The 14,549-nt window shown below is 44.6% G+C and overlaps 1 protein-coding gene across 2 annotated transcripts; it reads right to left on the bottom strand.

The window, feature by feature from the left end:
* Positions 1–9,618: 9,618 nt before the first annotated feature.
* On the bottom strand, positions 9,619–13,258 carry THAP1 (THAP domain containing 1). Of its 2 annotated transcripts, XM_086479584.1 has the most exons (4): positions 13,188–13,258; positions 12,491–12,686; positions 10,096–10,160; positions 9,619–10,011 (listed from the first exon to the last, which is right to left on the bottom strand). In XM_086479584.1, exons 1-4 carry the CDS (start codon positions 13,256–13,258, stop codon positions 9,699–9,701), a joined length of 645 nt encoding a protein of 214 aa, XP_086335710.1. In that variant the 3' UTR covers positions 9,619–9,698. The 2 variants fall into 2 exon arrangements, with proteins under 2 accessions (XP_086335710.1, XP_086335709.1); XM_086479583.1 differs by having other exon boundaries at positions 9,619–10,160.
* Positions 13,259–14,549: the final 1,291 nt, after the last annotated feature.

Raw genomic sequence — 14,549 nt, 5'->3', positions numbered from 1 at the left:
TGCTGTGGAGCCCATCTCCCATTGTGATGTCATGAGCAAATAACAGCTTCATGACTTTGCTGCCAAAGAACAATGCTGCTTAGTCTTGTCTGAGACAAACATACTGCCCCAGTGTCCCCTCTTCTGCACAAGGCTGATGAGGATAAACCTGTGGTGGACTTTCCAATGATACAATGATACCATTTTCAGCAATAGAAAGAAGAAATCCCAGACCCATGGGACTCAGCAAGGCTTTTCCCGAAATGTTCAGTTAGGCTTTCAGCATTTCTGCACAGGCAGGACTTTTACTGTTGATTTCTGTGGGAGGAAATTTACGCCAGTGGTGAAGACATTGCTCAGAAAGCTCTCAGCTCCCCTGAGAATCAGTGCACTCAGTTTTATATCTCTTACATATATAGTCTTATGTATAGGAATTTGGAGACAAGTGGGATAAAAGTAAAAACTCCACTTGAAAGCACAGAGAGTAAACTCCTTAGAAACAATAAGCAAGCCTCCTCTTTCCTCAGGCCAAACTCATCCATTAACCTGAAGCAGTCTTCACCTGAGACATGCTTTTCATCCAGTGCTCTTTCTAACAGTGTTTTGCGTTTTCATCTCTGTGGCACATTTTATAGTATGAAACACTAAAAAATTACCTGTCCATAATAAAAGGGTACTGCCCCATGTTCCAAATACCCCGGTGCTCAATTGCTGACAATCCCTGCAGCTGAGCAGGTCAGCATGTCATTGCTGTGTATAAAAGATCAAAAAAGGCAAATGTGTTAAGAAACACAAATGTTTAAACTCTGAAAATATTGATAGAAAAGATCAAATGAATCTTTGGTAAGAGATAAGAGCAATGCTGTAGAGGATCAAGGCAAGGCACACAAGAAAAAGAGAAAATGAGATAATGTTCAAGACTAGAAAAGATTTCTAGTGTGGAGAAAATTGTTACTTCTTTAGTCATATCTCATCACAGAGATGATGCGTTCAGTAGACAGCATGCTCACAAGACTTTGTGGTGATCATGCTGTGAAAAACAAGCAAGGCTAGTGTCATCTGTTGCATGTGTAAGATTACGATTTCTTCTGTGGCTGAAGGAGTGAAAGCACTTCAAGGAGGCTGCATTTTGGTTTGACGTAGGAAGCCAGTCTGTTAGGCAGCATTGGAAACATCACAAGAAAGCACCTTTTGCAGATATTAGTTTAATTTAATTACATCTTATCACTGAAGTTGCATACATGTCACTTACCTGACAGCTATTAAGCTGATATGTCATGAAGCAAAAAATATAAGTCCTCACAACCCTAGCAGAGAGACCAAGGGGTGAACATCAATATTGATGGAAGAATTGTTATCAACAGAGTGATACTGTTAGATCAATTATAATGTCATCATAAGCTTCCTTGAACATTTGAGTGTAAAAGATATTACACAGATATACATACACATTTTTTTGTTATATGAAAGTTACCAACAGGAAGTGTGATTGTGTCAGCTGATGGCAATAGCAAAGAAAGATGACTCCACATATACTGTAACTGTGGTTTGTGTGTGTGTATATATTTTAAATAGATTACTTCCACATAACTAGATTTCCTCAAGCTGAAATAGCCACATGCACATTCGCTTGGGGGGATAGACACTTTTCCTATTATCGACGACCAGGAGATTTCCATGCTGTGGTACCTGTAGTGCAGAACCTGCCCAAATCCTCGCCATGCTGGACACATAAATAAATTCTGAGCAATTTCAGTCCCTCGTCAGTCAAAGAAAAGAAAACTGGTAAAAAGATTTTCCTGTCTGGACTCAGAAAGAGAGAAATGAAGATAAGATCTGAATGTACATACAGACTATAGAATTTTAGGTTATGGATAAATAAATTATTTTTCTGCTTTTGGGCATAACACCACAAATATTCATTCATCTGGCCATGACTCCTGGAGTCCCTCAGATAAACTACCACTACACAATCACTTCATAAAACACCGTATCAGCTCAGGACACCTATGACACAAGCCTGCAGGTGTAGATCAAGCTTAAAGTATTAGGAATGGAAACATTTATCAGTAAGGCCAACCTCTGTGGCCTAAGCTCACATGGCATGTGCCCTAATAAGAGCAGAAGACTCCACCTTGGTGTCTCAAAACCAGCTTGGGAACCAGTCTTTCCATTTAGATTTTCTTTGCATGCAGGTGCCATTCCTCTGGACCCAACAGCATCAACATCAGTTAATTGATGAATGAAGAGTTTGATGCTATCAATACAAGAAAACAAGAAGAAAATGAAAAAAAAAAAAACAACAATAAAATCAAAACCAAACCAAACAAAACCAAAACAAAACAACAACAACAAAAAAGAGCAAAAACTTGACTAAGCTGTGAAAGTGGGTATCCTAAAGCTTCCTTCTCTGCAGAGGCAGGTACTTTGGCTATTACCCTAAACCTGAAGGTGCAGGTAGAACTCTTGGGATTTCTTAAGACCAGAACAAGATCCCTTCTTCTTAACATTAAAAAGTATCACCCCTGAAAATTCATTCCTGTCTGAGCCATGGGTCTACACTGTAAAGTACCCAAAGCCAAAAAAATTCACTTCTTCCTGCAAAAGACATGTATAAGTACATTCCTGAAAACGGATGGTGTGGGGATGTGTGACTGAGCCCTGCAACGGAAGAAGGCCCAGAAGAGATCACAAAATCACAGAACCACAAAATGGTAGGAGTTGGAAGTGACCTGTGGAGATCATCTAGTCCAACCCTCCTGCCAAAGCAGGTTCACCTAGAGCAGGTTACACAGGACTGCATCCAGGCAGGTTTTGAATATCTCCAGAGAAGGAGACTCCACAACCTCCCTGGGCAGCCTGTTCCTGTGCTCTGTCACCCTTAATGTAAAAAGCTTTTCCTCATGTTGAGGTGGAACTTCCTGTGCTCCAGTTTGTGCTCATTGCCCCTTGTCCTGTCACTGGGGACCAAGGAAAAAAGTCTGGCCTCATCCTCTCGACCCACCCTTTAGGTATTTATAAGTGTTTAGGTATTTATAAAGTCCCCTCTCAGTCTCCTCTTCTCCAGGCTAAAAAGCCCCAGATCTCTCAGCCTTTCCTCATAGGAAAGGTGTTCCAGTCCCCTAATCATCTTACTAGCCCTCCGCTGGACTCTCTCCAGCGGTTGCCTGTCCCTCTTGAACTGGGGAGCTCAGAACTGGACACAGTACTCCAGACATGGCCTCACCAGGACAGAGTAGAGAGGGAGAATAACCTCCCTCGACCTGCTGGCCACGCTTCTCTTCATGCACCCCAGTACACTGTTGGCCTTCTTGGCCACAAGGGCACATTGCTGGCTCATGGTCAACTTGCTGTCCACCAGAGCTCCCAGGTCCTTCTCCACAGTGCTCCTTTCCAGCAGGTTGACCCCCAGCCTGTACTGGTGCACTGGGTTATTCCTCTCCAGGTGCAGGACCCTACACTTGCCCTCATTGAACCTCATTAGGTTCATCTCTGCCCAGCTCTCCAGCCTGTCCAGGTCTCGCTGAATGGCAACACAGCCTTCTGGTGTGTCAGCCACTCCTCCCAGTTTAGTATCATCAGCAAACTTGCTGAGGGTGCACTCTGTCCCTCTATCTAGGTCATTAATGAGTATATTGATGAAGACTGGACCCAGTATTGACCCCTGGGGAACACTGCTAGTCACAGGCCTCCAACTAGACTCAGCACCACTGATCACAACCCTCTGAGCTCTGTCCTTCGGCCAGTTGTCAATCCACCTCACCGTTCTCTCATTTATCTCGCACTTCCTAAGCTTACCTATGGGGATGTGATGGGAGACAGCGTCAACAGCTTTGCTAAAGTCAAGGTAGACAACATCCACTGCTTTCCCCTCATCCACCCAGCCAGTCATGCCATCGTAGAAGGCTAACAGGTTGGTCAGGCATGATTTCCCCTTGGTGAATCCATGCTGACTACTTCTGATAATGGGCAAGATTGATAAGCAAGATGGGCAAGAATGATGATCTCAGGGAAGAACATAACGAGAAATTGTCATAAAGCAAGCTGAAATTATCTCAACACAAGGGCGACTGGATGGTAACCTTTGTTTTCAGTATACAGCTGTATCATGCAGTCATCAGATGGCATAAACAGCCTTCGCTGAAATAATTAGTTGAGAGTAATACTTTCTGAGCTAGCCAGAACAGCATGGGAGGGGAGTCTGTATGTGACTCCACCCCATATAAAGTATAAAACCTGAATGACTCAAAATCAGCTTGGAAGAGAGCAACTGGCTTGAGCTGGGTTTAAACCACATATTCCTTCCCAGCAACTGGGAACACACAGTGTCATGACATCTTTTAGAGACCAGTAATGGGAATTTGTACAGTACATTTGCATTGCAATTCTGCTGTGTATCGCAATTGCTATACTGTGCTCGTGCTGCCATTTCAGTATATTGCTGTACCGCTCTGCTAAATCAAAGTCCTGGGTACATCTGTGAGAACTTGGTTATTGGACTCTGGCTGGCAGGCTGGTAAATGAAGTCTCTGAAGGCAAGACCTCCTCTTTTTTCTGGATTACCTGTCCCAGGTTACTGAATTGAAGATGTCCCAATAGGAAATCACATGTCTTTCACAGACTCAAATATTAAAGAGTTGGTTCACCTATAGATTACTAGTATAGCCACAAACCCTGAACTTTTGATAGTCACATCCAGTGAAACCTGAAAGGATATGAGAAGCCTGCTTAATTTGCTCAAGTCCTCCCTGAGTTTAAAAAAAAAACCAAAAACAACCAAATGACTAGCCTCATGGTATTCTCCATGCTCCTCCCTAACTAAAAGACCTTTTAATTGTCCATTAGTCCACTAGAACCAGTTGAGATGCAGGGGACAATTACTTTTTCAGAGGTTCCAGGAATGTGTGAACCCAGGCCTTATCATCTGTTTTCCCTGTACAATGGGAGGAGGCAGCTACAGGAGGATCATTAGATCATTTTGCATGACAGGCAATAAAAGGCTTGATACTCAATGCTAAATGAAATAATAGTGGCAGGGATGTGGAGAGATTTAATTATTGCAACGATTTTAATTATGTCAATGTAATGTATCTATTCTCAGCGGAAGTTCCTGAAAATTTCCTTCTGTGTAAATGATTAAAATGATTTCTTTGATTTAGGAATATTTAAGATTATTTTCCTTTGGGAACTGTTTCAAGTTATTCATAGTGGATTAAACAACTTTGCAACAGATTTTTTCCACACACTTTTAAGCTCCTTCAGTCTGTGTAACACTGTAAGGTCTTCTGCCCACTTTGCACAATAAAATGCTGCACTACCATCAAGAGATCCCTATAAGAAGATAAAATTTCTGTTGAAAGCATTGAACAGGCATCAAGAGAAATCTGTAATAGTAATTACTGTCATCAGCGTATTTTTGAATCATGTACCCTGTTTTTATCTTTCTCTTTTATTAATAAATCATTATCATGGCTAAAGTATGGCAAACAACCTGCTGTGCTTAAAGCAGCAAGAGTGACAGACCTGAACTTGCAGTCTTGACAGACTGTAAGCATCAATGTGCTTTGACAGATTGTTTTTCGGTTGTTAAAATTAGACAATAGCTCAAAACACCCCTTTCCACCCTGCCAAAGGCACATGATGAAAGTGTAAGCTGACAGGAAACAGATCAGACTAAAACCTAAAACAGACCTCAGGAAAGAAACTAAGCCAAAAGGCAACTAGGAATAATTGCCTGGTTCCAGAGAAGCATGTAGTAGAAGTCTTTTGAAGAAGTGGACCTAGAAACTGTTGTGGTTTTAGTTTTACCCAAGAACTACTTTGCTTTCCTTATTCCTACATTCAATTTGGGATTTGCTTTGCACTTTCTTCAGCCAGAGAGCTCCTTCAAAATTCACACACAGCACTTGTACCCTAAACACTATGTAGAGCTGAAAAAAAATTAAATCTCAGCAAGACAAATCTCAGTTTCATTAATTTGCTGCCACAGTTAAGACATAGCAGTAACAACATAGACGAGATGGCGACTGGAAGCAGAAGAGAAAAAAGTGCAGTGATGAAGGACTCCCTCAGTATGACAAGCAGTAATCCAAGTATTTAGCTATACATTTTTTCCCCATAAAACATTCCTCTGGATTTGAACTGTCCCAGTTAGACAGGGAAATCTAATACTTTGCAGAGGTCAGAAGAAAAAAAGTAAACACTACACACAGGTCAGATACCCTACCATAGCAAAAGGGAAATTGGGGTAACAGGAGGAAGTAACCCAACACTTCTCTTTTTAGAAGTGGCTCCAATTTCTGCCTATTGAAACATCAGCCCTTTTCAGAACAAATCTCTGCCCAGATTTTAAGGATGGAGCATTTTTGCCAATACTAGTTACTTTCTAACTTCCTTAAATTGTTTGCTTTATAAAATAGGCTTCAGTGAATTGCAGCTACACGCATTTAAACAAATGTCAGCTACTTCATGCGTAATTGGACAACCACATGCCATTCTATGTTCCCACCTCTGCTTTTTAACTCCCAATCACTTTTTTCAGAGATGTTTAAGAAATTGTTGCTATATGTGGGTACCAAGTGCGGCCAATACAGTGAGTGATGCAGCCCTTTTTTACAGCTGATTGTGTGAATTGATCCCACTTTAAAAAAAAAGAGGAAACTTTAACAAACACTTAGGGAACATATTGTGCTTATTAATTTAACGTGAAAAGCTAGAATTCCTTTCCTAGCCTGATCAGCAGCAGGTAGCCTTCGTTGTCTCTTTCTATATTGGTATCAGAGAGGTTGCAGTGTAGTGTGGGGTGGGGCACAGTGCAGGAAAAGTCAACTGCTGAAAGCCATTTTTTTCTGTGCCAGCCTTTTTATCCCACTTCAGAGCTCTGTGATATTGACAGCTCTTGTGAGCCTAGCAGAGTCCACACCTAGCCCTAACATCACTGCGTCAGGAATTAGCAAGGCTCTTTTTAAAGAAGAAGAAGAAAAAAAAAAAAAAAAAAAAAAAAAGAGTTGCTGCAGGAGAAATTCAAGTTCACTGTCAGGATGCATTGCATCTCTTAGAAAAATCACTTGGTAATAGGAAAGAAAGCATCAGCAACTGGGCAGCACTCCCCTCTTCAACCTGGTATTACTGAAACCCTCAAGACAAGCAATAATCACCCCTCTCAATAGAAGGAACATTTACTTGAGTCAGCAATTAAACCAACTTCACCAACAGGAAAAGCTTATAAACCCACAAAAACTCTACACACCAGCCATCTATCAGGTGCCTTAAAGTTACCTTTCTGACTTAACTTTTGTTAAGCTGCTTTTCTCGAGGGTTATGAAGCTAAAACTCCTGTTCTCGAGGGTTATGAAGCTAAAACTCCTGAAGGAGGAGCCTAACAAGCACAACAGCCAAAGCATAAGGTGGGGGGAGATGGGGTGGAAGGAAACAGTGCTGAACATTAAGCATATGAAGTTACCCTTGTATTTTCAGAAGCATCTGACATAAAGGTCATTGCAGCCAGAGGAGAGGACTTATTTCTCCCCATCCCCAGCTCCTGGCCGTCTTTTTCTCTTACCCAGATCTGATACTGTTGATCTTCCTCTGCCTCTCCACTATGAGCCAAACCTGCTGCTTTAGTGAGATGAACTGTCCCACAGAAGGGCAGAACCAGCACCAGAAATGGTGCAAATAAGAACAGCAGTAATCGGAGCACACAGCCAAATGGCAGGGGGAAGATGGGGGTGGCAGGAGCACCCCAACAACAGGGGTGTGGTACTGCTGCAACCCCACTGTGTCTCAGGAATTCACACTTTAAATTCCCAGAGTAAGAAGAGAGGGTATTTTGCAGAGAAAACAGAAACAATCTGCTATCTGGCTACACATGCCAACAGCATAGCAACAGTTGTTTAAATCTTTTCCTTGTCACTTTCTGAATTTAAGCACTTTCAAGTTTATTTTAAGTATAAAGCCTAACAGAAACAAGACTCAGGAACACTGTCAGAAAAATCCAGCACCTATACCAGGGAATTACTTCAGAAAAAAGATACAAAATGTCAAGCTGGTTTTGGCAAAGTCCTGGAAAAAGAGGAAAGTGAGTAGTTAAAAAATCTAACACACCGTTTGCTTTTTATTTTTAATTGGATATAATAAACATACACAAAAAGATGCATCAGCATTTTTGTTCATCTTAAGTACATGAAATGGCTGGGAAAGTAAATACATGGCATGAGTGAAGTCAGAAGAATCAAGACTGGTTCAAAACATTTCCAAATGTCATACCAACAGGATATTAACGGAAGCTTTTTAAAGCCATCATGAAGAAGGCTTAAGTAATATCAGAGCCAGAATCCACACTACACACAAGTTTGACACGGACTGAGAAAAGTCATTTTCCTCATGTCGAATATATCCAAGAATTTCAGCTGCAAAGGCTACAACAGGGTTAGCATGACGCCATTTTCTCTCATCTGAATGAGTTCATTGACTAAACAAATTATTAGACAGTAAATGTAAATTGATGCACTACTTTATCATGCTAAAATCATTTTCAGAAATAGTCTTAATAAGGCTGAAGGACAGGCAGCAGCATTTGAGATATTAAAAACCAGTCTAGCACCAAGCAACTCCTAAAGTCTAATTCCATAACTGCCCTTTGGTGGATGCCTTTGGGGAGGAAAAAAAAAAAACAGACGAAAGAAAGAAAGAAAAAAATCACAGTATACTGCAAAGAAAGTCACAAATGCTTGACACCCTGGGTAAGTAAAAAAACTACTTCATTTCCTGAAGCTACACACGGTTGAGATGTGAGTTAAGACCAACAATTTCAAAGACGATGACAACATTCTACCCATTACAGTGCTTATGGGAACATCACACTCCAAGATATTGGGGACTGTATATTATCAGGGCACTTTTGAAAACCAGTCACCCTAAACAGTATACTGCCTCCTTGATCCTGCCAACAGTCCAACAACATATATGTTCAGTGCAGCACCACATTTCAGGAGTATTTTTAAGTGCCCTAAAAACAAAGGCCTCTTTTTACAGCTCTCATCAGCTATGATAATGAATTCTCATCTCCCTCACAACAGACACGTGGTGAAAGGCTACTCCAAAAGAAGAGGTTCGTTTACATACTTCACCAAAGGGATCCAGGAATTAAGACTTTTTGCAGTGCTTTGAAGGCATAGCAAACTGAGGCTGGAAGTTTTCCCAGGCTGAAATGTGTATCTTTACCTTTCTGCAGCACTTGCAGGTGTTCTTTGCTGGCCTAATTCTGCTGCTTCTGAAATCTGAAAAAATGGCTTCCTGGGGATCACCAAAGCCAACACTAAATGCCTTGACAAAGCTTTGCACTAAGTGTGCAACCACCTCAACTTCACTGTCAGCCAGATTTAGCTCCCCACCCACTGTAAGCATGAGACAGCCATTGTAAAAAAAAAAAAAAAATTAATAGTTTTTAAATGTATTCAACCTTGCATCCTTTCCTTCTGTAAAGTAATTTCAGATTTTGTAAATTAAATGCATATTCTAATTCTGAGATGCTTGTATTTTCAATATATTAAAAGTGTATCAAACTGAAATGACAATGAAGTAAAAATGGGATCTCATTTGTATGACTGCTTATTTACTGTTTTAGAATTCTGAAGAGTCTTACACACAAAAGTAGACAGCATTTAATTTTTAAACTAAATTTCTTGGCCTAGCAAAGTAAAAACTAATGTTCATAACTTCTAGGCAGGTACTTCTACAACTTCAAAATAGTCATTGGGCAGAATCACATAGCCTTTTCCTGACAATATGTCTTTTTCTTTCTGAAACTGAACGATCTCTCTCAGTTTTTCAATTTGTCTTTCCTGACGCCGGCATCGCTGTTGCGCTGTCTTGAGCTTCTTCCGCAGTTTTTCAACTTGTTCCTCCAGCTGCTGAATCCTTTTTCGCTGATGAACTGTATCTTCTACGGTATAGTTGTGGTCACAAAAAACAGCAAGATTGCTAGGGGTCTGGAGAGGAGGCATCAATAATCCAATACTTGGATCTACAAATCTGGCATCTATCTGAGACAAATGAAAAGAAGGAGTTGATGGACATGGCGGTAGTACCGGAGCTGCTGGTGGTGGTGGCGGCGGCGGTGGTGGTGGCGGTGGTGGAGGTGGTGGTAGTGGATCTTCTGGCTGTTCTGCAAAATCTTCAGGCTACAAATAACAAGGAAAAAAAGAATATTTTCATGTTTAATATTGTTTACAGCACAACTCCCTTATTACAGCCCCAGAATAAAATAAACAACCAGGACTGAAATTAACAAAATAAATTTCAAAGCCTACACCTTCAAAACTGACAAACAGTTCTGAGCCTGTTTGGTCAGGCTTCTCAACTGGAGATATTTTTAAGCAGCTTCATTTTCAAGGCTCTTTGAAACTCAAGTCCTTGATGTCTCAAACAAATAAAAAGCCTAAGAATGTAGCAACTACTCCCACTTGAAGACTTAGGTCAAATACATATCCATGATTAGCTGTGCAAGAACGTAGACTACAGTTCCATAAAACAGAGTTCAGCTGACCTAATAACTCATCGCTGCCATGCCATTCCCCCTCGTACATCTTTCTTTCTGATGCATCTCACCACCATATACTTCGAACCTATCAGCTAACTTAATCAAAAACACAGCAGAAGCAGGTAATATTCTACTGAGGTAGAATAAGGGCCACCTACTGAGTGGGCTGATGAGCTGGCAGAGCAGAGAGGTAGAACACAGCAAGGCCCGCCTCTCAACAACTGGAAAGGACTGTGTCACTGGTTTCAGGCTGCAGCATAAGGGCTTCGTTTCAAGAGACATGATGAGCCAAAATAAACAGCCTCTTCAACAGCAAAGCAGCCCTCCCAGCCCTGTTATTTACTCTTTGCTCAAACATCCTAAGTTGGTAAGATGACAGAAAGCTATTCACTCTCCCACCATCACTGCAGAAATCTTCTGTCTTTCATTAAAAGTCAAAACAATGCAACACAAGGTATGACCTACACCTGCACTGGTCTGTGGAAGGAGTGAGAAACAGGACTGCACGCACTGGTAGAGGGGATGGAGAAGGGAGAAGCACGACTCTCCCTTTCAGCAGCAGCAGAATATCAATTGGCTCAGCTCCACACAAAACTGCAGTCTTTATCATACTGCTCTCGATAGGTTCACTTGTACCATTCAAGACAACACAGATCCCTCACGACTTAAGTATAGGCCAGAGCAGAGAATCGGATTCTTTCTGCCTCAAAGGAATGCAGTATAAATCAGAAATGCTTCTGTGCACATGATGGTATATAAAAAAAAAACACCACTGTTTAAACAAAAGAGCTTGCATATTGCCTGTCAAAAAGAAAGCCTAAGACATTCCCAGTGAAAAGAGGCACTGAACCAATGTTACTATGTTATTTCTTGAAGGTATTTGGCAGTTCCTTTAAAAGTGCCGTGAGACAAATGACAGTAGCACTACATCCTTCCCCGTAATGTTTTTGTAGATCCAGGCATGATAATGAAAGAGGGAATGTGGCTCACCACTAATGCTGCTGCACCAATCACACTTTTGCAGATTACCCTATACACCCGCTCAGCCTGCAAAAAATTTTGCAACTACTTTACATGTGACAAAGAAAACGTGTGTTGCACCGATAGCAGGGAAGCATAATCAAACCAAAAACTTAACACAGCCGTATCCACCTGGAAATTGTCTGTCTGTTGCTTTACCTGTTAAACTGTCTTTATCTCAACCCACAAGTTTTCTCACTTTTACTCTTGCAATTCTGTCCCCTACTCCACCCCGGGGAGAATGAGCAAGTGGCTGTGTGGTGCTTAGTTGCCAGCTGGGGTTAAACTACGACGCCTGTGAAAACGAGGTAACTGTTAAGGCGAGACAGAGATGGTTTCAGCACAAGCAGACAGCACTTGCAGCTCCTGTTCTGCCCTTCTGCATCTCACTTTAACTCTGCAAAGCCAGAGGACAGAACCCTTTAGAAAGCAGGGTTAAGTTTCAAAACTAAGGTTCATCGTCTCTTCAACGTTAGCAGTAGCCACCAGCCAGCGTGGCAGAGTACAGTGCAATCTGCAAGCAATATTGAAGGCTCTCTAAAACTCCAAATATGCCAAAAGTACAGTTGAACAACTTAATTACAATCATAGCAATACTTTTTTGATGCCATTTTAGTTAATTCAGCACAAAGTTTTAACCGCAGTTACGCTGCTCAGACTTCTGTGTAATGCACACAAGCACAGGCAAGAGACACTGTGTGGCTGCACAAGGCTCTCTGTGCTCCGGAGCCTGGGACACTCTGCATCTCTGCTGTCCTCAAAGCAAGTGAGAGCAGCTGTTGCACCCCTTTCAGCCACCACTGCTCTCCGCCTGCCCCCAGGCGCAGATGCACAGCCAGCACCCTTCACAATCTGCATCCTCTCCCCACTGCTCCACTACATCGAGCCCTGCTAAGCTAATACGACCTACATGCATTCCAGCATCTTAAACTACGAGCGCTTTGGGTTTACCTTTTCACTGGGTTCAGTGTAACAAAATATTGTGGGCACAGCATTTTCCTTCAGAAGCTTGTTGTTGCATTCCCTTTTAAAGCAATCAGGAGTAAAGTGTTCCGAACAAATGCTGCTATACTTGGTAGGCTTGAAGTTTTTCCTTTTAACGGCAGCTTCCCATTTCTTGCAAAGATCAGGTCTCGTAAGAGGAAACCTGTGAATGAGAAGTACTTTCAGCTTTTCAGGAAAGCTTTTTAACACGCGGTCGGGTGACAGTTATGCTCTGCTGCCACTGACGACACGACCGCTCGGATTTTTCTCTGACGGGCTCATCTTCGGAGCCCAATCCCTCCTGCCAACCCAGACCTCGCACACAGACCGAGCTGGGGGTCTCAGCCCTCTGAAACCCCGGGTGGGGTAGGGGGCGGTGTCCCTTCTCTCCGCAAATGGCCGCAAAAAGCGGACTGTCGCCTGGCACTCCTCAGGGACCCCCGGCACGGCGGAGCCGCTGGGGTCCGGCGGGGTCCCCCTTAGCCGCCGCGGGCGACCGCTGAGCCCCGCCCCCCACTGACACGCCGCGCGCGTGTCGCCCGCGCGCGCCTGGCGCCACAACTCCAGCCCTCCCCTCCAGGCGTGCGCGCGCGCCGCGGCCGCGGCCCCGGCCCCGGCCCCGCCTTCGCCGCGGCCCGGCCCCGCCCCCGCCGCCCGCGCTTACTTGTGGAAGGAGATGGGCTTCTCTTTGTCGTATCGGTTCCGGCAGCGGTAGGCGGAACAGGACTGCACCATCCTTCCGCCCCCGCCGCAGCCCAGCGTCGGGGAGGCGAGCTCGCGGGCGCCGTTAATTCACCGCGAGGCGCCCATCCTCCTCCCGCCCTCCCCCTCACCCCCCCCCCTCGCCCCGCCTGTGACCCTCCGAGAGGGATAAGAACGGGACGCGGCCTCTCCCAACTCCAAGATGGCGGCGCCAGCTTCAGCGCAACTCTCGCGGTAATGGCGCGCGGCGCGTCCGCCCATTGGCGGACCGGCGTTCGGGGGCGGAGCCTCAGCGGCGGACTGTCCAATCGGACCGCTGCCTGCCAGCGCAAGGCGGGGTTCCCCCCGCTCCGCCCCCTTCCCCGCAGCCGCGGCCTGCCTGCCCTCCCACACGCCACATCTGGGCAGCGGCGCCTGCGGCGGCCAGCCACCGCCTCTCCCCGCCCCGCCCCGCCCCGCCCTGCCCGGGCCTCCCCCGTCCGCCGAGGGGTCTCCGCGGGGCTGGGACGAGGGGCGGGCGGGCAGTTCGGCGGAGACCAGCGGGCCACGGCGGAGGGGAGCGCGGCCCACCCCGGGCCAAGGGCCGCAGAGGCCGGCGGGAGCTGCGGCCGTCCCTGCGGGGAGGGAGCGCCGTCAGGGGGCTCTTCGGCCCGGGCGGGGGCCGGGGCCCCGGGCCGGGGCGCTTGCCACACCCGTCGAGCAGGGCGGTGGGCGGGCGGACACGACGCCGTTGCGACAGGCGCAGGAAGTTGGCTCTGTGAGCTCCGGAGGGTTTTCAGTCTCTCTAAAGCCAAAAACAAACAAACAAACAAAAAAAACAAAAAAAAAAAAAAAAAGGGGGGGGGGGGTCGGGGCGGAGGGAGAAAAGGAAAACATCAAAAAGACCACATTGCCACAACACACAGTTCATTAAGAATGTGTAAAACAGCACTGCTTCACTCACCAAAACTTGGCTTGCGGGTGTGTTTGTAAACACTGGATACCAATCTAAATCCATCCATCGTTACTTATTTCAAGGAGCTTCTGTGTTTTTCCGTTCTGTAGGTTCACCTTCCAACTCTGCACTGAATTGGCAAGTAAAACCATCCTATGTAACTGACAACAGGTCTTGTCAGAAGACTGACGAAGGGACCTACCTGTAGTGTCATCTCTGTCACACATCACACCATATCTAGAATTTCTCTTGACAATGATCCCAGAGCCAAGTGAATCTCCACAGCTTTTTCTGTGTCTCCTTTCAGGATCTCATTTGCTCCTCAGTCTACTTTGCCTCTCTGTCCTTGCTTCATAAGGGAAAGAAGAGAAGCTATACTGATTTCAGGTC

The sequence above is a fragment of the Leptosomus discolor genome, chromosome Z, assembly GCF_034619465.1.
Source record: "Leptosomus discolor isolate bLepDis1 chromosome Z, bLepDis1.hap2, whole genome shotgun sequence".
In the NCBI taxonomy this organism is placed as follows: Eukaryota; Metazoa; Chordata; class Aves; order Leptosomiformes; family Leptosomidae; genus Leptosomus; species Leptosomus discolor.
The sequence above is the reverse complement of the archived record's forward strand: the minus strand, read 5'-3'. Positions and strand labels throughout refer to the sequence as shown.

Bases quoted from the DNA above. Each gene is read 5' to 3' on its own strand.
- THAP1 (XM_086479583.1), bottom strand. From the start codon at position 13,258: ATGGTGCAGTCCTGTTCCGCCTACCGCTGCCGGAACCGATACGACAAA. The intron at 12,687-13,187 runs GTAAGCGCGGGC...TCTCATTCACAG, and splicing joins AAGCCCATCTCCTTCCACAA to GTTTCCTCTTACGAGACCTG. The intron at 10,161-12,490 runs GTAAACCCAAAG...TGTTATTTGTAG, and splicing joins ACACTGAACCCAGTGAAAAG to CCTGAAGATTTTGCAGAACA.